Source organism: Eschrichtius robustus, chromosome 9 (assembly GCF_028021215.1).
Source record: "Eschrichtius robustus isolate mEscRob2 chromosome 9, mEscRob2.pri, whole genome shotgun sequence".
Taxonomy (NCBI): Eukaryota; Metazoa; Chordata; class Mammalia; order Artiodactyla; family Eschrichtiidae; genus Eschrichtius; species Eschrichtius robustus.
Genome location: NC_090832.1, coordinates 49600968 through 49626861, shown reverse-complemented (window position 1 = coordinate 49626861; position 25894 = coordinate 49600968). Strand labels below are relative to the sequence as shown.

The 25894-nt window shown below is 37.6% G+C and overlaps 1 protein-coding gene and 1 pseudogene across 1 annotated transcript in view; both read left to right on the top strand.

Moving 5' to 3' along the window:
• The window catches only part of RPF2 (ribosome production factor 2 homolog), a 38616-nt gene that overhangs the window by 5623 nt on the left and 7099 nt on the right, over positions 1 to 25894 (top strand). Inside the window, exons 4-8 of the mRNA XM_068551386.1 lie at positions 3159 to 3198; positions 7196 to 7277; positions 7947 to 8023; positions 14674 to 14773; positions 24612 to 24714. Coding sequence (XP_068407487.1) covers positions 3159 to 3198; positions 7196 to 7277; positions 7947 to 8023; positions 14674 to 14773; positions 24612 to 24714 — 402 coding nt within the window. The remainder of the gene's footprint in view (positions 1 to 3158; positions 3199 to 7195; positions 7278 to 7946; positions 8024 to 14673; positions 14774 to 24611; positions 24715 to 25894) is intronic.
• LOC137769185 (ubiquitin-conjugating enzyme E2 D3 pseudogene) lies at positions 10679 to 12675 on the top strand (annotated as a pseudogene).

Sequence of the window (25894 nt, the reverse complement as noted above, 5' to 3'; positions counted from 1 at the left end):
CCTGGTTCCATATATTGGAGACTGATAATTTAGAAACAGGTCTGGGCACTAAGTATGCTCAATTGCTACTGGAGTGTCATTGTCTCTAGGTCCTCTCAGCAGACAGAGCTTGAAAATAAATATTATGTACATTAACCTATGCATGTACACACGTCTATATTTGTTTATATTTATTTATATATTAAAAAACCCTGAGTTGATACTGATACTTCCTAAAAAATCATGAGTGCATACTAGTGCTTCCGATTCCAGTCGAATACCAGAGACTTCATTCTAGCCTTTCTCCTTTTCTTCTTTGTATCTTCTATCTTCTGACAGTAAGAAACCTTGCTTTTGTTACAATATATTTACTTATTTGTGTAATTCTAGTAGTTTCAGAATTTCTAACCTTATAAGAAACAATTTTACTAACTAGAGTATGGAATTTGTGTGCAGTTCTTTTTGTCTTTAACCTCACAATATGCAGTAAAAATATTGTTTTCCAGTGTAAGTCAGGTTAGGTTATTTTTGCCCCTTCAGTGTGGTTGTGTTATTCATTTATACTGTAGTTAAGGTCATTTATTACAGTCTGTATTCTATTTTGGGTTTTCTATCACTTCCTGGTTGTTGTTTTTTTAATTTATGTATGTAAAATTTACTGTTTGTGGTGTATACTTTCATGGGTTTTGACAAATACATTGAGTTGTGTCTGCCACTGCAGTCATGGTACAGAAACAATTTCATTATTCTGACAATTCTTTTGTGCCTTTTACATTTGTCTTGTAAGCATTTTTCTATTGATAGGTGTCCTTTAGATATTATTATTATTATTATTATTAATTAATTAATTTATTTTTTGGCTGTGTTGGGTCTTCGTTTCTGTGCGAGGGCTTTCTCCAGTTGCGGCGAGCGGGGGCCCCTCTTCATCGCGGGCCTCTCACTGTCGTGGCCTCTCCCGTTGCGGAGCACGGGCTCCAGACGCGCAGGCTCAGTAGCTGTGGCTCACGGGCTTAGTTGCTCCACGGCATGTGGGATCCTCCCAGACCAGGGCTCGAACCCACGTCGCCTGCATTGGCAGGCAGACTCTCAACCACTGCGCCACCAGGGAAGGCCCTAGATATTATTTTTAATGCTAGTATAATGCCTATAAATGGTTATACTAAAATTTACTTCACTGTTCCTTAATTTGAGGAAATTTTGATTTCCTTTTTTGTTGTTGTTTTTCTTATAAATAATGCTAAATTGGCCATTTTTACACAAATGAGTTCTTCTTTTGTATTAGTTCCTACATGAGATTTCTAGATGTGAGATTACTGGGTATAGCTTCATGCCCAATCTAGCATATTAACAGTAGTGCTTTTTGAGAAGTTTGGCAGAGTAAAATGTACGAGTTTCATGGGTCTCTACCTACTTTTGGTTTGTTTTTTAAAATTAAGAAGTGAAATTTTTGTTTAAACTTGCATTTTCCTTATGCTTCCAACAGGTCATATTTGCTTATTTGTGAATTGCTGTTAGTAATTTTTTATTAATTTTTTATTAATTGTTAGTAATTGCTGCAGTAATTTTTCCTGATTTGTTTGTCTTACATCATTTTTTTAAATACTTTTTTTGTTTTTTACTGATTATAAAAGTAATATATATTTATCTTAGATAATTGGGATAAGAGTAAATAATCACCCATAGATAAGTGCTATGTATATTTTCTCCTCATGCAGTTTTATATCTATATATCTTTTTCTTTGAACAGAATTGAGATCATGTGTGTATGATTTTATTTCTCTTTAAATTCATAAAAATTATGAACTGTTTTATACTTTACTTACATGACTAAAAATCCAAAAATATACAGTGAAAATATAAACACACACACTTCCCAGAACAGCCACTATCATTAGTTTCTTATATATCTTAACAGAATTTCTTTATGCATGTTTAAGCAAATAAAAATACGTAATCTTATTTTTCTCCCTTTTGCATGAAAGATAGCATTCTGCGTTTCTCTACCCACTGTTTCTCCATGTCCACTACTACTATTCCTGGTCCAACCCACCATTTTTTTCTCTCTCTCCTGGATTACTGTGATAGCTCCGTACTAACCCCTTCACTCTTGCTGTGTTACATTCCATCCTTATATAGCAGACAGAGCAGTCCTTTAAAAATAACATTTGGGGCTTCCCTGGTGGCGCAGTGGTTAAGAATCCGCCTGCCAATGCAGGGGACATGGGTTCGAGCCCTGGTCTGGGAGGATCCCACATGCCATGGAGCAGCTGGGCCCGTTCGCCACAACTACTGAGCCTGCACTCTGGAGCCTGTGAGCCACAACTACTGAGCCCACGCGCCACAACTACTGAAGCCTGTGAGCCTAGAGCCCGTGCTCTGCAACAAGAGAAGCCACCGCAATGAGAAGCCCGTGCACCGCAACGAAGAGTAGTCCCCGCTCGCCGCAACTAGAGAAACCCCGGGGAAAGCAGCGAAGACGCAGCGCAGCCAAAAATAAATAAATAAAATAAGTAAATTTTAAAAAAAAGAACATTTGAATCCAATCATATCACTGTCTTGCCTAAAACCCCCCAGTGCTTCCCGTTACTCTTTTAATAACTTACGTTCCTTACCTTGACCGACAAGACCCTACATATTCTGGCCCAAGTCTACATCTTTGACCTCATACCCCACTGTTAACGCTTTGTTCACTAAGCTCCAGTGACATTTGTTGTCTTTCTGTTTCTTGAATAGTCTAAGCTTGTTTCCATCTCAGAATCTTTTTCTTATTCTGTTTCCTTTTCCTGGAATACTCTTAACCTCAAAACTTTTCCATGGCTAACTACTCATTTATCAGGTTTCAACTCAAATAATCATTTTCCATTCTTCACACTAACACAGTGGCCTATTTTATTTTTGTCACAACAGATATTACTTTTTGAAATTGTTCATTTTTCCTCTAGAATGTAAGCTCCGTGAAAGCAAGGATCTTGTTTGACATGGTATTATGGTATCCCTAGCTCCTAGAACAGTGCCTGGCACATAATAGGCACTAAATAAATATTTGAATGAATAAATATTCTTCCAGCTTCTTGTTTTTGATCATCTGAATATAAAATTATCTTTACTTAATATTTATTGTTATGGGTGAATTACTTATTAAGATTATTAAAATCAGGGTCACTTTTTTTTAATATTAGGAAAAATATTACAAGACCATTTGAGGATCAGACATCATTGGTAAGTATAAGAATCTTTCTGATTTAAGAAGGCATATAAGTGATTATTCAAACTAATTCATTTAATTTAATAGTACTCCTCATTTATGATTTTGAATTAGAAATCATCCTATGTGAGGGAATTTTGATGCAGAATGCAGGGGAAATAAGACTTTTATACTTTCAAAAAGATGACTATAGAGCTTACATTTCACTGTGAATGTTATGTATTCGCTGCAAGTATATTGATAGAATTTTTAAAAATTGAATTACATTTTAAGTGCATAATTAATGGATTGTCAAAAGGAAGCTTGTTATGGATCTATTTTTATAGAGCAAGTTTGATTTGAGAAAATTTTACTTTTCTTTTTCTGAGTATTTTTAGAACAAGAAACACTACCCAAATGATTACTAACAATTGTCAGTTGCTTTACTAGAGGTAATCAAATTCCCGTTTGAGTGTATTGGCAATCAAAACTAAATGAAAAAGTCTAGTGAATGAAATCAGAAGATAAAAGGTGGTATATAATAAATGGTGAATGATGAGTGGACTTTGAGTATGTGATGATATTAGTTTCTTACTAAAGAAAATCTTAAGGGAATACGTGGATTAAACTATTTAAGTTGACTTTAAAAAAATCAGAACATGATTATGTTCTCTTGACAGGAACGCCATTGCTTGTTCTTTTAGTGAGTTTAAAAGAAAAAATTTTTGAAAAGAATCTCAATAACTAATTAGAAAACTGAAATTGAGCATCTTATCCTAATTTGGCAACTAACTGCATTGAAAATTATATTAAGAAAATATTGTCAAAATAAATAGTTTTTTAAATAAAATTGCTTTTATCATAGTCTTGGGTTTTTCACTGTCATTTGTTGAAGAGATCATGAAAGTAAAAATGGAGGGTCTAACCCAGAAATCTCTCTCTTCCACATGTGACTTATCCAGGGCTGATTTCGTTTTGTGACACCATGGTGCTTTCAGTTGAGTGACCACTTTGTAGAAGTGTTATGTTGTAGAATCTGTAGCATTCTGTATTTTTTTTTCAATCCAGTGTCGATATGACAGCTTTTCTTATACTTAAAATTGTGGCATTTCCTCTCTTTGATCTCCCACTTCCAGAGACAGGAGATATTTCATTGGCTGTAATAAATCTCAGACCACTAGAACTCAGAATGGCTGTGGAAACAGTGATCATGTTGGAAATTTGGTTGAATTCCTCCTCCTGACTGCCCATCCCCCAATAGCACATTTCTTATGCTGTAATCTTGGAACTGTGCTTTAGCACAAGAGTTAGCAAATATACCTCCTGTGGGCTAAATCCCTGTTTCTGTGAGGACCACAAGCTAAGAATGGTTTTTACATTTTTAAAGTTTTTTTTTTTACACCATATAAAAAGTCTAAAATATATACTATCTAGTCTTTTGAAGATAATTTGTCTACTCTTGCTGTAGAATTTTAACAAAAAGTGGACTTTATGGAGAAGGATGACAGATGAGTACTATATATATGTGAAAGGTAGTTTATGGAAAGCTTTGGGGTGTTAACATGAGAATGTAAAAAAAATTTTTTTAAGAAAGGATTTTCATTGATTTGGACATTTAAAAAACATTTTTAACACCTGCTTTGTGCCAGACACAGTGTAAGTTGCTTTCACATATGATGTGTCACATGGCCCTTGCAGATTTTTTCAGGAAGTGTTATTGTCTTTGATTTACACATGATAAAACTAATTCTCAGAAAGGCTGACCAGATCCCATAGCAAATGGCAAAGCCAGAATTCTTGGACTTTCTGACTCTGTATCCTCTATACAGGGAGTGGATAGGCAAGTAGGTAGTTGTTTGTTCCTATTTGCTTCTGCTTAAACACTGGAATGAATGATAACCAAACGAGGGGCCCATACCTCAGGGATCTTGCACTCAATAAAGAAAAGTTGAGGATTATGGTTGCTTCGAATGTTCTTTAACATTTTTGTCATTAATTTAGGAAGCTTTTCCAACTGTGCTAGAACTAGACTAGAACACATTCAATCTAATTTTTGTGCTAAGATTGGGAATCTCAATAAACTGAATCAAAGTATGTGGGATATAAAGTATAGGCACTAGTGTAGAAGGAGCTGTCCAGGATTGAAACGCCATAATTGTGTTTCCATCCCTCTCAAATCTGTAATAGAAGTCAATATTTTTGAGAGCCAGATGGAGGAGATATCTCTTACTGGTAGGAACATCATCTGTCAGTCAGTCCTGGCTTGGTACATAAAATGGAACTAGTCACAGCTGGGATGGTGTGGAGATTCTAGGGCAAGATTCCTGTGTGGATGAAGTTTGCAGTGAAAAGTAGTTATATGCATGGTAAACTCATGAGTACAGTTATAAACATCCAAAGGAACCATGTTGATTAATTCATGTAAGTCCCCAGTATATTCATGTGTGTCCTTTGAGTGAAGGCTTTTGTTCAGCAAGTGGAATACTTGGTGTGCTATTCCAAAATAACTGCATAGCTGAAAATAAAAGGCCTTTTTAAATTTATTAACCTAATAGTTTTCATATATTTTTAGTCTTAAACTTACATCTTTTCCCTAAGTACCCCAAATCAGAAAATTTGGAGTAAAAAGCTACAAATAAAGTCCTTTTTCTTTGTTTATTCCTATCTAGTTCATTAAGTCTTCTTTAATTTCCACTGAAAAAAACTGATGTACATTTTGTTTTTAGCTCAGAGGTACAATTCTTTTTCTTTTTTTAAAATTAAAGTATAGTTGATTTACAATGTGTTAGTTTCTGGTGTACAGCAAAGTGATTCAGTTTTATATATATTCATTTTCATATTCTTTTCTATTGTGATTTATTATAGGATATTGAATATAGTTCTGTGTGCTATACAATAGGACCTTGTTGTTTATTTTTCCAGTAACATGTTAAGAAAAACCTGAACGAACTTCTTGGCCAACCCAATATATATAGTAGATTGTATCTGCTAATCCAGACTCCTAAATTTCCCTTCCCCACCCTCTTTCTCCTTTGGTAACAATAAATTTGTTTTCTGTGCCCATGAGTCTGTTTCTGTTTTATAAATAAGTTCATTTGTTCCACATGTAACACATATATATCATATGATAAGTGATATATTTTGTCTTTTTCTGTCTGACTTCACTTAGTATGATAATCTGTAGGTCCATCCATGTTGCTGCAAATGGCATGATTTCATTCTTTTTTATGGCTGAGTAGTATTCCATAGTATAGGTATGTATCACATCTTTTTTATTCATTCATCTGTTGATGGACCTTTAAGTTGCTTCCATGTCTTGGCTATTGTAAACAGGGCTGCAGTGAACATTGGGGTGCATTTGAATTATAGTTTTGTCTGGGTATATGCCCAGGAGTGGGATTGCTGGTTCATATGGCAACCCTATTTTTATTTTTTAAGGAACCTCCGTACTGTTTTCCATAGTGGCTGCACTAACTTACATTCCCACCAACAGTGTAGGTAGGAGGGTTCCCTTTTCTCCACACCCTCTCCAGCATTTGTTACTTGTAGACTTTTTAGTGATGGCCATTCTGACTGGTGTGAGGTGGCATCTCAGTGTAGTTTTAATTTGCGTTTCTCTAATAGTTAGTGATGTTGAACATCCTTTCACATGCCTCTTGGCCATCTGTACATCTTCTTTGGAGAAATGTCTATTTAGGTCTTCTGCCCATTGTTTGATCAGGTTGGTTTTTTTGTTATTGAATTGTATGAGCTGTCTGTACGTTTTGGAAATTAAGCCCTTGTCAGTCTCCTTGTTTGCAGATATTTTCTTGCAGTCTGTAGGTTGTCTTTTTGTTTTATTTATGTTGATCAGTTCTAGTAGTGTTTGTGTGGAGTCTTTAGGGTTTTCTATATATAGTATCATGTTATCTGCGTATAACGACAATTTTACCTCTTCCTTTCCAGTTTGGATACCTTTTATTTCAAAGAGGTACAATTCTTAAGGTTCTTACATTTATGCATTGATTGAAGGAGATTTCTTTGGTTTTACAGGAATTTTTTTCAAAGAAGTCAGATTGTTCTTTATTCATGTTTGGCTCCCATAATAAGAAGCGGCCAAATAATCTAGTAATAGGTAAATATCATTTACTTTTTAATACTTTTATTTTATAGAGTCAGTTCTGTGACTCAGATTAATTGATGGTATTGAGGATTCAGGAGTAGCCAGTAAGCACTAAACTAGTTTTTAATTTTCCTTGTGAGTGTGAATAAAATTTGTTTTTACCTACCAGTCTTCAGGTAAAGAAGGGGCATGTAAATATCACCCTACCTCAAGTTGTAGAAGTTTTTCAAATATAAAACATATATCCTAAATCAGTATTAGAGTTAGAAAAAAAGTAGCAGCATACTTATGCACACAAATTAACCCTTCCCTAATAAATACCTGTATAATGAATACATTTGAAAATAAACCCTTGCCCTGTACTGTGTATTGAGGCTTGGGCTGGCATGCTCACTGGCTTAGGTAAAGCCCTTTACCCTCCGTGGGCCTTTATTTACTCTTCTGTAAAGTAAGAGAGTTTGGCTAAGTGATCTTTTAAGATCCTTTCTAGGTCCAAAGTTGCAACAATACATTCTAGGTAGAGTTGAAAATTTAAGAAAGAAGGAACATGTTTGGGAGGTTTAAGGAGAAAGAAAAGAGGCAGATATTAGGACATTTTGAACACGCAGATAAGTAGGTGAATATAAGGCAGCTGTTTGGGAAAAAAATAAATCGTTAAAAGAAAATGTATTTTCCTTCTAGGTCGTATGTATGACTACCATGTGCTGGATATGATTGAAGTAGGTATCGAGAAGTTTGTCTCCCTTAAAGATATTAAGGTAAGATACTGATCATAAAAATAAGCTTTTTTTTTTTTATTTTTTAATTTGTTTATTTATTTATGGCTGTGTTGGGTCTTTGTTTCCACGCAAGGGCTTTCTCTAGTTGCGGCGAGCGGGGGCCACTCTTCATCGCGGTACGCGGGCCTCTCACTGTCACGGCCTCTCTTGTTGCGGAGCACAAGCTCCAGACGCGCAGGCTCAGTAGTTGTGGCTCACAGGCCTAGTTGCTCTGCGGCACGTGGGATCTTCCCAGACCAGGGCTCGAACCCGTGTCCCCTGCATTGGCAGGCGGATTCTCAACCGCTGCGCCACCAGGGAAGCCCAAAAATAAACATTTTATAACGTTGCTCTTGGGCAGTAGTGACATCTTGTGGTGAAGAGTAAAGATACAGTTTTGTTTTAAGAAAGAACTTTGGTTTTATTCTAGTGTGCTCTAAACTAAAAAGCACAATTTCATTTTACCTTTAAAAAGAGGGAGATGGGCTTCCCTGGTGGTGCAGTGGTTGACAATCTGCCTGCCAATGCAAGGGACACGGGTTCGAGCCCTGGTCTGGGAAGATCCCACATGCCGCGGAGCAACTAAGCCCGTGAGCCACAACTACTGAGCCTGTGCGTCTGGAGCCTGTGCTCCGCAACGGAAGAGGCCGCGACAGTGAGAGGCCCGCGCACCACGATGAAGAGTGGCCCCCGCTCGCCACAGCTGGAGAAAGCCCTTGCACAGAAACGAAGACCCAACACAGCCAGAAATAAATAAATAAATAAATAAATAAATAAAATTTATTAAAAAAAAAAAAAAGAGGGAGATGTTTACAGCGTATAACACATATGTAGGCAGTTAGACTTCAGAGTCGTTACTAACTCTTGTCTAGGCCCATAGTTGAGATGCTCTCCTCTCCCTCTGAATTATCACAGCACCCATTTTATGGAACCTCAGAAATACCACAATTTTCTTTCTTTTTTTTTTTCCAATTTAATTAATTAATTTATTTATTTATTTTTGGCCGTGTTGGGTCTTCGTTGCTATGCACAGGCTTTCTCTAATTGCAGCGAGCAGGGGTTCTGCTCTTCATTGCGGTGCGCGGCTTCTCATTGTGGTGGCTTCTCTTGTTCTGGAGCACGAGCTCTAGGTGCGCGGGCTTCAGTAGTTGTGGTATGTGGGCTCAGTAGTTGTGGCTTGCAGGCTCTAGAGCGCAGGCTGAGTAGTTGTGGTGTGTGGGCTTAGTTGCTCCGTGGCATGCGGGATCTTCCCGGACCAGGGCTCGAACCCGTGTCACCTGCATTGGCAGGCAGATTCTTAACCACTGCACCACCAGGGAAGTCCCCACAATTTTCAAAGTGAGCCCTGTTTTAAACCTAGGAAGCTTTGGCTGATCCTACAGTATTTTGGCTGCTAGGAACCAAATTGCTAGCTCACTTTTCCCCTTGAGGACTTGCATCTTTGTGTCTCCTTTGTTTGAATGGGATTATGAAACAGAAAAGCAAGAAAACTGTCCTAATGCAGTTCCTGGATCCAAATTGGGCTTCTGCTCCCTCAGACCTCTGCTCCTGGCTTAATCTAGTCCATCAAATACATTATTTCACTTAAGACCTCTTAGCTACCCTCTAAGGCTGAAATTATTTTCCCTGTTATATAGATTTGGTGACTGAGGCCCAGAGGAATTCCACTGGTGACCTAGAGTCATACATACAGTAAATGGTATAACCAAGATTAGGACTGAAGGGCTTTGAAAGAAAGCCCAAAGAAATATTGAAGTTTGTAATGGAAAGTTACATAATTGTTCTCAGTTTATGGGTCTTTGAGGGTCTTGGTATAGTTGAAAGAATTATAGCAAATATAAAATCACTCCTTTTCCCAGCCTCCCCTAAGAGGACGTGCCTTCTAGGTTTCCTGTGGGTTTGAAAAAAGGCTCTTACCAGATCCCTACTTGGTCAGCTATACCACCTTCCTCAGGTACAGGGCAGAACAGTGAGATTGGATTTGGAGGCAAAACACTTGGGTTTGAGGCCTTTCTTGGTCATTTAGATAGCATTTGTGACCTGACAGTTACTTCCCTGACCCACAATTGCAATCAAGTATTAAACAGGTATAACAACATCAAACGAGATAATATATGTGAAAATGCTTATCAATGAATTTAATATATTGAAAGGTATTTTGAAAACTGTATAAACTGTGATGCTTTATTATGGATGCCATCATTTTATTCCAGTTTATTACAGGTTGTCTTTGGGGCTGTGTGTGAATCCCTGGAGATGAGCAGTACCACTGCTGTTGGCGTGGTTACCAGTTAGTGGGTATGAGCACTGGCTGATGCCTGCATGCCAACTCCTCTGCTCTTTCCACTTCCCTGCCAAGGCAAAGAAATACCCCGTCACTGTGCAGCTTCTAAACTGAACCACAAAATCAGTATCGTTTGGCAGGCGTATTCTTAACAAGAACCATTTAAATTGAGTACTAGATCTTGTGGCTGTGTCGTGTGCGTGAGCCCCATAGGGCCGGGGAGGCACCAGCTGCCGCACGGGGAGGAGGCCGAGGCCGCAGCTTGAGGGAGGCCCTGGCCCCTCTGCACCTGTGTATGGCAGAGCTGGTGTGAGACCAAGAGACAGTCCTTCCCAGCCGCCGGGATAATCAAGAGTTTTGGCTGGAACTTTGAGCACACACCAAAATAGTGAGGAGCCAGTTGAAAAGCACAGACTATGGTGCTGAAACGGATTAATAAGGAACTTAGTGATTTGGCCCGTGACCCTCCAGCACAATGTTCTGCAGGTCCAGTTGGGGATGATATGTTTCATTGGCAAGCCACAATTATGGGACCTAATGACAGCCCATATCAAGGCGGTGTATTCCTTTTGACAATTCATTTTCCTACAAACTACCCCTTCAAACCACCTAAGGTTGCATTTACAACAAGAATTTATCCTCCAAATATTAACAGTAATGGCAGCATTTGTCTCGATATTCTAAGATCACAGTGGTCTCCTGCTTTAACTATTTCTAAAGTTCTTTTATCCATTTGTTCACTGCTATGTGATCCAAACACACATGACCCTCTAGTGCCAGAGATTGCATGGATCTATAAAACAGACAGAGATAAGTACAACAGACTATCTCGGAACGGACTCAGAAGTATGCCATGTGATGCTACCTTAAAGTCAGAATAACCTGCATTATAGCTGGAATAAACTTTAAATTACTGTTCCTTTTTTGATTTTCTTATCCGGCTGCTCCCCTATCAGACCTCATCTTTTTTTAATTTTATTTTTTGTTTACCTCCCTCCATTCATTCACATGCTCATCTGGGAAGACTTAAGTCCTTCCAGCTTTGGACAATAACTGCTTTTAGAAACTGTAAAGTAGTTACAAGAGAACAGTTGCCCAAGATTCAGAATTTTTAAAAAAATGGAGCAGGTGTATTATGTGGCCAGTGTCTTCACTCTATCTTGGTTATGAGACTAAAACCATTCCTCACTGCTCTAACATGCTGAAGAATCATCTGAGGGGGAGGGAGATGGATGCTGAGTTATCACATCAAAGGAAGCAGCATTATTCTAGCAGCATCCATTCATGTGTAAGCCTTCCACTGTTAGAGATTTGAGGTTACATGATATACTTTATGCTCGTAACTGACGTGGCTGGAAAATTGGTATTGAATTTATAGCATCAGCAGGACAGAAAATGTGATGTATTTTATGCATGTCAATAAAGGAATGACCTGTTCTTGTTCCACAGAGAATGGAAATTGGAAGTCAGACACCCTTTGTATTACAAAATAGGGTCTCAAACATTTTGTAATTTTCATTTAAATTGTTAGGAGGCTTGGAGCTATTAGTTAATCTATCTTCCAGTACACTGTTTAATATAGCACTGAATAAATGATGCAAGTTGTCAATGGATGAGTGATCAACTAATAGCTCTGCTAGTAATTGATTTATTTTTCTTCAATAAAGTTGCATAAACCAATGAGTTAGCTGCCTGGATTAATCAATATGGGAACAATCTTTTGTAAATGCATAGCTGTTTTTGTACATACTGTTGGGATTTGCTTCATTGTTTGACATCAAATGATGATGTAAAGTTCTAGAGAGTGAATATTTTGCCATGTTCAGTTAAAAGTGTGCAGTCTGTTACAGGTTGACACATTGATTGACCTGATTTATGCAGAATTAGTAAGCTGTTCAGATAGTGTAGCTTTAGTATGCTGCACATGATACTGGCAGCCCGGGGGTTCATAGATGGACTTGGGACCCAGCAGTTTTGAAACGTGTATATGGAGTTTAAGAAATTTATTTTCCAGGTGCAACCCCCATCTAACTAAATTTTTTCTTCACCTTGTACACGTGACAGCTGAAAAAACCATAACATGGGAGTAATAATGGGTCAAAATTTACAAAACAAAGTACTGTTTTGGTGTGGGGAAAGAAAAATAAAAATAAATTACTAAATTTTCACTCATGGAGCATATCCATAACTATAAAATTCATTAATTGATGAGAATGTGCTTACATTGGCAATCCCTACATAGACTGTTAGCCAGTCCCCTTCGTTTTGACCCCGTTGTTTGGTTACAACCTCGTATTTTTAGTTTGTTTTGGAGTTGCATGTTTTGTTGCACTTTCCTTCCATATTTATTTCTACCTCCTCGTTTTTAAGACATCTTTACCAGGCATTTCTTTTCTTACTTGCCCACTTTTATTGCCAAGCCTCATCCCTCTGTTAACTCTTAAGCAACAGGTGATTAGACGCTACCAGGAAATAGAGTGATTATTCTAGAAGCCTGTTTTCTAAGATGGCCAAAATTCTAGGGATGGTTATTCTGCATAAAATAAGCCTAAGAAATGAGATGATTTAAAATTAAAGGTTAGTTGGGCACAGCTGGAACACAGAAGAGTCACTGGGTCTGGAAGGTCTATTCAGGCCCTGAATGAGACAGATTTTAGGCCCATCTCCTAAGTATAGACAGTTCAGGTTCGCGTTGGAAGCAGAGAATGTCAACAAGAGTGGTCATGGTGAACAGGGAAGCAACACGTGACCTCTGGTCCAAGGGCAGAGGATGTTTGTTTGTTTGTTGTCCTGTCTCCCCCCACCCCCTCCACTTGGATAATCCTTGATTCGTGTCAGAGCAGAGATATTAGAATCAGTGGGAAGCTCAGACCGATTCTTCTTTCTCCATAAATTAACCCTTCAGTTAAGGAATTTTTTTCTATTTGATTTTTTCTTTCACTTTGGTAAAACAAAAATTCACATTCTTTTTGGTACAGAAAATCCAGAACTAGGGAGTTCCCTGGCAGTCCAGTGTTAGGACTCCACACTTTCACTGTCGAGGGCCTGGGTTCATTCCCTGGTGTGGAAGCTAAGATCCCACAAGCTGTGTGGTGCAGCCAAAAAAAAGAAAGAAAAGAAAATCCAGAACTAGACAAAATATTTTTTAGAGTAGAGGTTCGATCCTGCTGAGTGAGGATTGCCCATATTTTCTGTAGCTTGTATAACATTATATTGCTTCCCATGTGAATGTTTAGTTGGTAGTTCAGTTTAGCTTTCATTTAAAAATACTGCTTATGTGATACAGTAGGAAAGGCACATTGTTACAAATAATTCAAAGAAATTAAATTTAATTTGACTCAGATGTTGGCTGTTAGAGGGCTGTGTTTGTTTTGCAGCAAGTTTAGCTTTTTATTTTATTCTTTGCATAGAAAGTGATAAAAAGTAGCTTACATCATTCTTTAATCACTTATTAATTTGGCACTAAGAGGGAGTGGAATGAAAAATTATTTTTTAGGGGTTTCCCTGGTGGCGCAGTGGTTGAGAATCTGCCTGCTAATGCAGGGGACACGGGTTCGAGCCCTGGTCTGGGAGGATCCCACATGCCGCAGAGCAACTGGGCCCGTGAGCCACAACTACTGAGCCTGCGCGTCTGGAGCCTGTGCTCCGCAACGAAAGGCCACGATAGTGAGGCCCGCGCACCGCGATGAAGAGTGGCCCCCACTTGCCGCAGCTAGAGGAAGCCCTCGCACAGAAACGAAGATCCAACACAGCCAAAAATAAATAAATAAATAATAATTTAAAAAAAAAGAAAAAAAATTATTTTTTAATATAAAAATCTGTAAATTAAAAAATCCCCACTCTGGTTTTAAGTCTAAAATCAGTGTTCATAGGGACATCCTTGGTGGTCCAGTGGTTAAGGCTCTACGCTTCCACTGCAGGGGGCATGGGTTCGATTCCTGGTTGGGGAACTAAGATTCTGCATGCCGCACCGTGTGGCCAAAATAAATACATAAATAAAATCAGCATTCATAGACATAGTTTTAGTACAGTTAAGAAAATGTGAAAAAGAGTCACTGTATATCAGCGGTCCCCAACCTACTTGGCATCTGGGACCAGTTTCATGGAAGACAAGTTTTCCGCAGATGGATGGGGGGATGGGAAATGGTTCAGGCAGTAATGCGAGTGATGGGGAACAGCAGATGAAGCTTCACTCGCTCGCCTGCCGCTCACCTCTTGCTGTGCGGCCTGGTTCCTAACAGGCCATGGACCGATACCAGTCCAGGGGTTGGGGACCCCTGCTATATATAAATATTGACTGCTTTAAAATCAGCATATAAACAATTTAGACTTGATAATTATATAATTACTTCTTTTTATTTCCTAGAATAGTAAATGTCCGGAGGGAACAAAACCCATGTTAATATTCGCAGGTGATGATTTTGATGTAACAGAAGACTACAGAAGGCTAAAAAACCTTCTTATTGGTAAGTATTTTAATACTTATCTGCAGAATAGCTCAGGTAGGCATTCTAAGAGTTGCCATTGGTCGTGGCAGTTTGCAACTTCACTCTAGATATACAGCTTTTTCTCTTTGATCTCTTTTTTTCCTTTTCATTATTTTGTTTATTCCCCACTAGAAGCAGGAGAGAGTTAAAAGGATGTTACACTCGATAGGTTATTATTACTTTTTGATGGTATAGTAACTTTGGTACCAACCTATTTATATAGCATTTTATACTTTACTAAATGCTTGCACCCATCTCCTGGCATTATTGGCATTATTGGCATTATTGAATTAAATTTAGAAAATTGAAAAGTTAAATTTTCAAGATTATTATACATCATCCACTTCCAATTCAAAAACCTCTATTAGTTTTTCTTAGTCTGATATACAAGGCTTTTCACACTATAACCCCGTATAACTTGTTTTCTTAATCTCCACCAAATTCATTCCTCCCTTTTCCATTTTAAAAAAAGCAAAAAAAACCTTGTAAGGTTGTTTTATAGGTGATCGGTTCTTAGTGAACTCTGCTCATTCCTAATGTTTTATCTAATGACTACATTACTTTTTATGTGTTCACAAGCCACCTCCTTAAAATCCAATACACAATATATAGTTATTGTCTGAGATTGATGTTAAATTTACCAATTTTAAACCACTTTTTCTCTCCTTTTTTGAAAAGCTGGCATTATTGTTATCCATGATTTCTTAACGGTTACTAATACTTAATATTGTGTGATCACATCTGCCAGCTCTGTTCTAACTCTGGAAGGTAATTTAGTTCGTCCCTAGAGATACGAACTCTTCTTATACTCAGTGGCATTTTCTGAAGTTTAAGTAGTTTATTCTCTTTGAGCTTTTCTTGCACCATTCTTACAAGCTATGGCTTAATTTTTTGGTTGCCCTTCTTTTGGATTTTTATATAGTTTGCCCTAGATGACTTTTGAAAAGTTGGTGGGGTGTATATTATAAATAAATTATATGCATGCTCTTTACAAATCTGAGCCAACCAGAGAAGGTTTGTGGGCAGACACATTGCTTTCGTTTTTCCTTATTGGGATTATTTATGCTCTTATTGTTAGGAATACAGTTTTCGGGACTTCTCATTTCCCTTGTTCATAATGGCTATTTTTGAAAAACTAAGTATCACTGTTACCTGTTTAATCCTTACTAAAGCTCTTGAGTTTGGTAACATTTCATTTTACAGATGGGAAGTTGGAGGCTCAGAGAGGTTAAGAGCTATTAAGTAGGTGAAGCAGAATCAAAACCCAAAGCCTGTGCTTTTCTGCTTCTGCTGTTCATCCTGCCCATGGTGAAAATTCCTTTGCAGAGTCTTTGCTGTAGGTTCTTACCTCTGTTTTCCATGAATTAAAAAAAAAAAGAAAAGGGACTTCCCTGGTGACGCAGTGGTTAAGAATCCGCCTGCCAATGCAGGGGACACGGGTTCGGTCCCTGGTCCGGGAAGATCCCACATGCCGCGGAGCAACTAAGCCTGTGAGCCACAACTACTGAGCCTGCGCTCTAGAGCCTGTGAGCCACAACTACTGAGCCTGCGTGCCACAACTACTGAAGTCCACGCACCTAGAGCCCGTGCTCCACAAGAGAAGCCACCTCAATGAGAAGCCCGTGTACCGCAACGAAGAGTAGCCCCCACTCACCTCAACTAGAGAAAGCCCGCGCGCAGCAACAAAGACCCAACGTAGCCAAAAAAATAAATTAATTAAAAAAAAATCATACATGGAAGACAGCGACCAACATTTCTTTGAATATTACATAGCCCGAAACATCAAGGGAGTTTTTTTAGCCAAGATTGCTAGTACTTGTACTGCGTTGGCTCAGATTTCCTGCTTTTTTCCCCTTGTTCTTCTGTATAATTATTATTAGTAAGGGAAGTACTTATAATTTGTTATAACAGAGCTTTGTTGCTTCTGTTTAAATGGTTTTATCTTATTATTTTGTGCTTCCACTAGATGGCAGGAATAACCACATAATGCAGTGATGAGAGGGAGGGAGTGAAAACCAAAAAGGAATAAAGAAAGAAGAAAGACAGGTAGCAGGATGGAATGACATTGTCTGGCACTAAGCAAAATTGAGTTTTTTAATATAAATAAGAAGTAAGAAAGTTGCAGACTTCTTGGTTTGTGTTGTGTGTTCAAATGAAGTAATGTAGAGCAGTAGGTAAAGAGAATTTTATCAAGGGCTTTTTTCCTGTTTGGAAGTTGTGGTTTTGTTTTCTTTTTGTAATTGGCCAGAAAGAAAAGTTAACTTCAGTATTTTCATGCCAGATACCCATTTTGTTCATTCGAATTTTGCTTCTCTTTTGCTTTAAATATTATATAGATTTGTAGTTAATCTTAGCAGGTCCTGCTTTTCTTTACAGAAAACCAGTGCCTATTTTTTGATTCAGTCCATCCTAATTTTTTTTTTTTTTTAAATTCTGGTTGTGCCGTGTGGCTTGCGGGATCTCAGTTCCCCAAAAAGGACCAGGGATTGAACCCGGGCCACAGTAATGAAAGCGCCAAATCCTAACCACTAGACTGCCATGGAACTCCCAGTCTATCCTACTTTTTATGGTTACTTTTTAGTATGACTACTCCTTGTATATAAAGATGATAATGAATCAAGTAATAGGTTAGTTTTATTAAATGTCCCTTTAAAGCCTACCTTTAACTTAACTACCTAACTGGGTTTTTTTTTTTTCTTCATTGCCTTTGTCTATATTAGTGGTCATATCGACATCTGTGGTCATTGTTTTAATTTTTTTAACCTCATTTCCTAATTCTTATTCCACTTTAATACATATAATAATGAAAATAACTGCCATAGAATAGGTCAGGTAATTTATTAAATTTAATCCTTTCTCCACTCTACAGAGATAATTATATTAGTCTGCTCAGGATGCCATACAAAAGATCATAGACTGGGTGGCTTATAAGCAACAGAAATTTATTTTCTCACAGTTCTAGAAGTCCAGGTCTCTGGTGAGGACTCTCTTGCTGGCTTCTTGCTTTGTGCTTACAAGGCTTTTCCTTGGGGAGGAAGGGAAGGAGGGAGATAGACAGAGGAAAGAAGGGTTTAAGTTTTCTGGTGTCTCTTCTTATATGGACTCTAATCCTATGGGAGCAGACCCTACCCTTATGACATACCTCATTTAACCTTAAGTACTTCCTTAGAGGCCTCATTTCCAAATATAGTCACACTAGAGGTTAAACAAACATTCAGTTCATCATGGTAATATTATTCCCATGTTGTGGATGAAGAAATTGAGACCAGTTCACTTATGTCCAGAGTGAAGAGTTAGTAAGTGTCAGAATCAGGATCTTATCCATTCTCTGACTCCACATACCCCGGTCTTTCCCGTCAACACCCTGGTCATCCTCCTGTGCCCTTTCCCAGTGTGTTTACTCATGGACACAGTCACACTAAAGGTGTTATTTTTGCTTGGAATTGATCCATTGAAAAAATGTCCAAATTGGGGCTTTCCTTCTAATTATAACCAATTTATCTTCTACCCCCTTATTTCTATTTAACCAGGTTTTTCTCCTTATCCCTATTCTCATAATATCTCCCTTTTTACCTCAACCATCATTCCTGCCCAGTTTAGGGTCAGCCTTTTTGACAGTGCTCTGAGTTTCAACACATTTTAATCCATCACCCCCTTGATGTTTTAGACTCCTCTTGTACTTTAATTGCTCCAGTCCTGGAATCAGCTATTTCTATAAGGATCCTGGGTTTTTTTTTAAGTGAGAAATTATTTTAGAAATCACATTTTGTGTGCTAGGGAGTATTTCTGGGTTGGTCATTGTTTCTAGGCTTTTTCAGTGGACCGAACTATGAGATTTATTTGTTAAGATAAAATATATCCTGAGTTCATACTGAAACTTCTAACTCAAATTTAGGACAGAAGGATATGTACACATACGTACCTTCTTTCATCCATGACAAAAATCCAGGTTCTCAATGACTCCAACATAATGATGCGTTTACTTTATACTGTACTACACATACAACAGTCTCAGAATAAAATACTATTATTACTACTGGTAATATGAATATTGAGTACAACTGAAGGGTGTTTGGTTTTGTTTTTTTTGTGGGGTTTTTTTGCGGTTCTGTGTGTCTGTATATGCTATTAGGAATATGGTCAAATTACTGTGTTTTGAAGTCACTTGAAACAGTCCTTTTCTGTATGATTATGCCTACAGCCCAATACACAGGTTCATTTCATTTTGTTTTCAATTTTTAGGGATAACTTTGTTAAGTTTTTTCATTTTAAATTATTTTTTAAACAATTTTTGGGGTATAATTTACATACAATCAAGTGCACATATTTATTTTTAAATTCTTTTTTTAATTCTTTTTTTTTAAATTTTTATTTATTTTTTGGCTGCATTGGGTTTTTGTTGTTGCGCGCGGGCTTTCTCTAGTTGCAGCAAGTGGGGTCTACTCTTCGATGTGGTGCGCAGGCAGTGCCTTTTCTTGTTGCGGATCACGGGCTCTAGGCGCGCGGGCTTCAGTAGTTGTGGCACGCAGGCTCTAGAGCACAAGCTCAGTAGTTGTGGCACACAGGCTTAGTTGCTCCGCGGCATGTGGGATCTTCCTGCACCAGGGATCGAACCCTGCATTGGCAGGTGGATCCTTAACCACTGTGCCACCAGGGAAGTCCAAATGCACATATTTAAAGTTTTAAAATTTAATGGATTTTGACATATTTATATACCTCTAAAAACACCACCGCAATCAAGATACAGAACCTTTCCATCACCCCCCAGAATTTCCCTGTGCCCTTTGGCAATCCATTATTATTCTCTATTCTAAGCAAACATTGATCTGCTTTCTGTCATTTTTACATTTTGCAGAATTTTAGATAAATGGAATCATACAGTATGTACTTTTCTTGGCCTGGCTTCTTTCACTCAGTTTGTTTTGAGATTCATTCATGTTGTTGTATGTATCAGTCCTCCATTTCTTTTTATAACTGAGCAGTATTCCATTTATAGCTATTCTGCAGTTTGTTTATACCTTCATCTTTTGATGGACATTTAGATTGATTCCAGCTTTTAACTATTACCAGTAGAACTGCTATGAACATTTATATACAAATTTTTGTGAGGACCTATGTTTTCATTTCCTTTGGGTAAATACCTAGGAATAGAATGGTTGGATCATTTGAATAGTGTATGTTAAACATTTTTAAGAAACTGCCAAACTGTTCTCCAACATGGTTGCATCATTTTGCATTCCCACTAACTGTAGGTGCTCCATCTCCTTGTCAATACTTGGTAGGCCGTTCTTTTTAATTTTAGTTACTCTAATAGGTGTTGAATACTGACAGTAATATGTTTCCAAAGTCAAATCTACAAAATAAAGGAGTGGTAGCGTTGCAGTTTTTTTTTTAAATCAGTACTTCTTTTTTTTTTTTTTTTTTTTTGCTGTGTTGGGTCTTCGTTTCTGTGTGAGGGCTTTCTCTAGTTGTGGCGAGCGGGGGCCACTCTTCATCGCGGTGCACGGGCCTCTCACTGTCGCGGCCTCTCTTGTTGCGGAGCACCGGCTCCCGACGCGTAGGCTCAGTAGTTGTGGCTCATGGGCCTAGTTGCTCCGCGGCATGTGGGATCTTCCCAGACCAGGGCTCGAACCCGTATCCCCTGCATTGGCAGGCAGATTCTCAACCACTGCGCCACCAGGGAAGCCCCTAGGGTTGCGGTTTTAATTTGCATTTTCTGGTGACTAATAATGTTGAACATCTTTTCATGTGCTTATTGGCCATTTGTATATCTTTGGTAAAGTGTCTGTTCAGATCTTTGCTTGATTTTTTTATTTGGTTATTTGTCTTCTTATTGAGTACTAATGTGGAAGAGTGTGTGTGTGTGTGTGTGAGATAAGTCTTTTGTCTGTCTGACATATAATCTTTGAATATTTTCTCCTGGTCTGTGGCTTGCCTTTTTGTTTTATTGATTTATGTATTTATTTATTGACCACACTATGCAGCATGTGGGATCTTAGTTCCCCAACCAGGGATCGAACTCACTCCCCCTGCAGTGGAAGCACAGAGTCTTTAACCACTGCACAGCCAGGGAAGTCCCTTGCCTTTTTGTTTTTAATGATGTCTTTTTTAAAAAAAATTTTTTTTATTGAGATATAGCTGATTTATAATATTATGTAAGTTTCAGGTGTACAACATAGTGATTCACAATTTTTAAAGATTATACTACACTTATAGTTATTATAAATTGTTGGCTATATTCCCTGTGCTGTACAGTATATCCTTGTAGTTTATTTATTTTATACATAGTAGTTTGTACCTTTAACCCCCCGTCCCTCTCTTGCCCCTCCCCTTTCCCTCTCCCCACTGGTAACCACTGGTTTGTTCTCTGTATCTGTGAGTGAGCTTCCTTTTTGTTATGTGCACTAGTTTGCTGTATTTTTTAGATTCCACATACAAGTGACATCATACATTTTCTTCCTCTGACTAATTTCACTTAGCATAATGCTCTCCAAGTCCATCCATGTTGCGGCAAATGGCAAAATTTCATTCTTTTTATGGCTGAGTAGTATTTCATTGTATGTATGTGTGTGTGCATGGATATATATACATATACACACATATATATGTGTGTGTATATATATATATATGTATGTGTGTGTATACACACACACACACCACATTTTCTTTATCCATTCATCTGTTGATGGACACTTAGGTTGCTTCCATATCTTGGCTATTGTAAATAATGCTGCTGTGAACATTGAGGTAGTACATGTATCCTTTCAAATTAGTGTGTTGTTTTCTTTGGATATGTACCCAGGAGTGGAATTGCTGGGTATGATAGTTTTATTTTTAGTTTTTTAGGAACCTCCATATTGTTTTCCTCAGTTCCTGTAGAACTTACATTCCTACAAGGGCTCCATTTTCTCTACATCCTCACCAACATTTGTTATTAGTGGTCTTTTTGATGATAGCCATTCTGATTGGTGTGAGGTGATATTTCATTGTGCTTTTGATTAACATTTTTCTGATGATTAGCAGTGTTGATCATCTTTTCATGTGCCTGTTGGCCATCAGTATGTGTTCTTTGGAAAAACGTCTAGTCAGGTCTTCTGCTTTTAGGTTTAAGTAGGTCCCATTTGTTTATTTTTGCTTGTGTTTCCTTTGCCTTAGGAGACAGGTTCAAAAAAAAATATTGCTATGATTTATGTCAAAGGGTGTTCTGCCTATGTTTTCTTCTAGGAGTTTTACGGTTTCTGGTCTTACATTTAGATCTTTAATGCATTTTGAGTTTATTTTTATATATGGTGTGAGAAAATGTTCTGATTTCATTCTTTTACATGTAGCTGTCCAGTTTTCCCAGCACCATTTACCGAAGAGATTTTTCAACATTGTATATGCTTGCTTCCTTTGTCATAGATTAATTGACCTTAAGTATGTGAGTTTATTTCTGGGCTCTCTGTTCTGTTCCATTGATCCATGTGTCTGTTTTTGTGCCAGTATCATACTGTTTTGAGTACTGTGGCTTTGTAGTGTAGTCTGAAGTTAGGGAGCATGATTCCTTCAGCTCTGTTCTTTCTCAAGATTGTTTTGACTATTTGGGTCTTTTGTGTTTCCATACACATTTTAAAATTATTTGTTCTAGTTCTGTGCCATTGGTATTTTGATAGGGATTGCATTGAATCTATAGAGTATTATGGTCATTTTAAGAATATTAATTCTTCCATTCCATGAACACAGTATATCTTTCCATGTGTTTGTGTTGTCTTCAGTTTCTTTCATCCATGTCTTACAGGTTTCCAAGTATTGGTCTTTTAACTCCCTAGGTAGGTTTATTCCTAAGTATTTCTCTGACAGTGTGCTGTTAGTGTATAGAAATGCAACAAATTTCTGTGTATTAATTTTGTATCCTGCAACTTTACTGTATTCATTGATGAACTCTAGTAGCTTTTTGGTGGCATATTTAGGATCTTCTATGTATAGTATCATGTCATCTGCAAACAGTGATGTCTTTTAAAGAGCAGAAGTTTTAAATTTTTGTGAAGTCTACTTTATCCAATTTTTTTCTTTAATGGTTGTTCATACAGTGTTTTGTTTAAGAAACCTTTGCTTATCCCAAGATTGCAAAGATTTTTTTCTCTTATAAATATTTTTTTGAAGTCTTATAACTTCAGATCTTACATTTAGGTTTATGATCCATTTTGAGTTAATTTTTGTGTATGGTGTGAGGTAAGGGTCAATGTTCTTAAAACTTTCTACCTCATTTCATTCTTTTTTTTTTTCTTTCTTAAAAGCTTATGGAAAAAGCACATGCCTATAAGGTTTGCATTACAAAAACTGTTTCAGGGGAGACTGGAATGTACATATCTTGTTCCCCAGAATGACTCTGACTTCAGTAATGCTACCACAACCGTGAGTGGGGCTTTATTAACTTGGCCACTGAAGGAGAGTCAGGTTTTGGCAAAACTATGGGAAAGTTCTTCATTAATTAAAATCAATTTTTAGATCAAAATACCTTGAAAAAGTACATATTTGGTTTATAAAAGTACCCCCAAGGGATTTTTATTTGTGGTAGTAAGGAAGGGTGGTGTGTACAAGGGTATGCACATTTAACGTCTGCTTTATGTATGTTAGTGATGTGATTTTCTTTTAGTTATCTATAAGAAGGAAAAAGCAAACTATAAAAGATGTATATGTCCATGCACATGGAGATAATTCCCATCTTATGAGCTAATGGGAGGAGGGAAGCAAGTGCTGAGTGGCTACAGATTAGGACAGAACGAGATATTTCCTGTTTATGACATCACCTGTCTTAGGGCACCTCTTCCTAAGTAATTAATTTGGATGACCCTTTTATGCATAACTTTTTCTTAGCTAGATGTTATTCGTGTGTTTCCATTTAGCCTCCCCCCAAGTTCAATCTTTTTATCTGTAAAATGAGGTGACCAAACTTGTTTGCTGTTTTCCAAACTCTTTTCATTCATGTGCCACCTTCATAACATTAGCCATGTCCATGTAGTATCCATAGCATTGTTCACTGGAGGTTTTTCTTTAAATTGACTCCTCTTTTTAAAAGGAAACTTTATGTCCCTACTCTCAATGGAAAATGGTGTATGATAACATAAATAATGCATTGTAGATTATATCTGCCTGTGTATCATTTAAAATTATCTCATATGTGCCACTTGGGTATTATTACCACTCTGTGGGAAAACAGTCTATTCATTGATCTTGATGGTTCTTTTCTGGATATGACACTAGATAGCTTTTCTTTGCTCATATAATTGAGATTCCTTGTTAGAATTTTCTTGCTTGTTGGCGTCTGCCATATAACAAACACTAGTTCAATTTAATAATCAAAGTTTGAACAGCCATTTTTATAGACTTTTGCCATCTTCACCTATCTGTCTTAGTTGATTAAAACCAAACACTAGTTCAATTTAATAATCAAAGTTTGAACAGCCATTTTTATAGACTTTTGCCATCTTCACCTATCTGTCTTAGTTGATTAAAATTTTATACCTTGTTTTACATTTTCTAAAAAGTTACTGTTCACAATAAACCTGTTATACTCTGGTGCTGAGCATTGGCTTAGAGGGAGAACTGCAAAACTGAAAAATTACATGGCTCAGTGAACTAAACAGAAATACAGTCATGAGATTAAATGGTAGAGGGGCGGGACCATCAGATTTTTCAGGGATCAGTTTCTGTGCTGCTTTTTAGATAAGATACAGAGAGTTGCGTTTAGAATGCAGCTGATCTGTAACTGAATTTTAAAGGTATGTTAATCTTTTTTTTTTTTTTTTTTTTTAAACAACCTGATGTGTGCTTTTAGATTTCTTCAGAGGCCCCACGGTATCAAACGTCCGCCTGGCTGGTTTAGAGTATGTTCTGCACTTCACTGCACTGAATGGGAAGATTTACTTTCGAAGCTATAAGTAAGTGCATTTCTTAGCATGTTTTTGTTAATCCTCAGGGTTAGCATTTTAGTGTGACTGTTTTATAGAGCTCAGACTTAGAATTGGTGTCTGGCCAAAAGTTTATTTGGAGAGTTTGCAGAATAGCAGTGACAAAGTAGCTCTGTGCTGATCCTCAGGTCTGTCACTCCCCTGCTAACTTCTGCCTCCCGGAAACCCTGCTTTTCCAGGGCCCTGGGGCATCAAACACTACACTCCCTCTGAGCTTAGAACGCTTATTCAGGCCTGACTTGCCATACTTTTATGCAGTGTCTCCCTGTTTTTCTTGATTAAATTTAGAGCGCCAAGCCACAAGTCTTAGTCCAGCCAAAGCAAATCTCAAAGCCCTGAGTCTAAAAAATGGAGTCTGAAAGTAATAAGAAGATTCAGTGGCTAGATTCATTTTAGCTTCTTTCTCCAGCCCAAGCCTCTACCCGTACCCCCAACACAATATAAATATAAATCCTAACAAGCACATTCTGTTTTCATAAAAACCTTAATGACGTGCTGCAACTGCCTTTTGAGGTAAGCATGACTTGTTTTTTTCCTTATTTAAAATAAAGTGTTAGCGCTGATTGATGGAGCACACACTTTCCTAGAGAATACATTGACTCCCACTAACTGCCTCCCTTGGTACATTAAATTCAGCCTGACGTCTGCTTCGCGCTGCGGCTTGGCAGTGCGGCCTGAGTGCCAACAGCCCAGTGTTGACAGTGTCTTCGTGCAGTGGTGTCATTTGTGCAACCATTCGTGGACTTCAGCATTTCATCCATGGTTTTAATTTTGTTTTTTTATCATAATGGAATACATGGTTGACCAGCTTGTGTCCAGTGAACATCCAAATGAACTAAGTAATCACCTCTTTTTTGTTAGTAATTTCCATCTTTGTCTCAACTGTATGGAGTCAGAGATGCTCGGTTCTTTTCACCACATGAGTGGTACCACCATTTCTGTTTTTCTATTTTTTTCTCATTTAAATAATAACGGGCAAAGGATTTTATAATAATTTTTAACTAGTTGAGATTGAAAGTCCCTGTAGTCTGTTGTTTGCATTTCCAAACTTGATTTTGGGGCGGTTAAGAATATTATGAAGTAGGTGACTCCTATTTATAGAGCAAGAGATAAAAGATGAAAAATCACTAACATAAAAAAAATGTTTTTG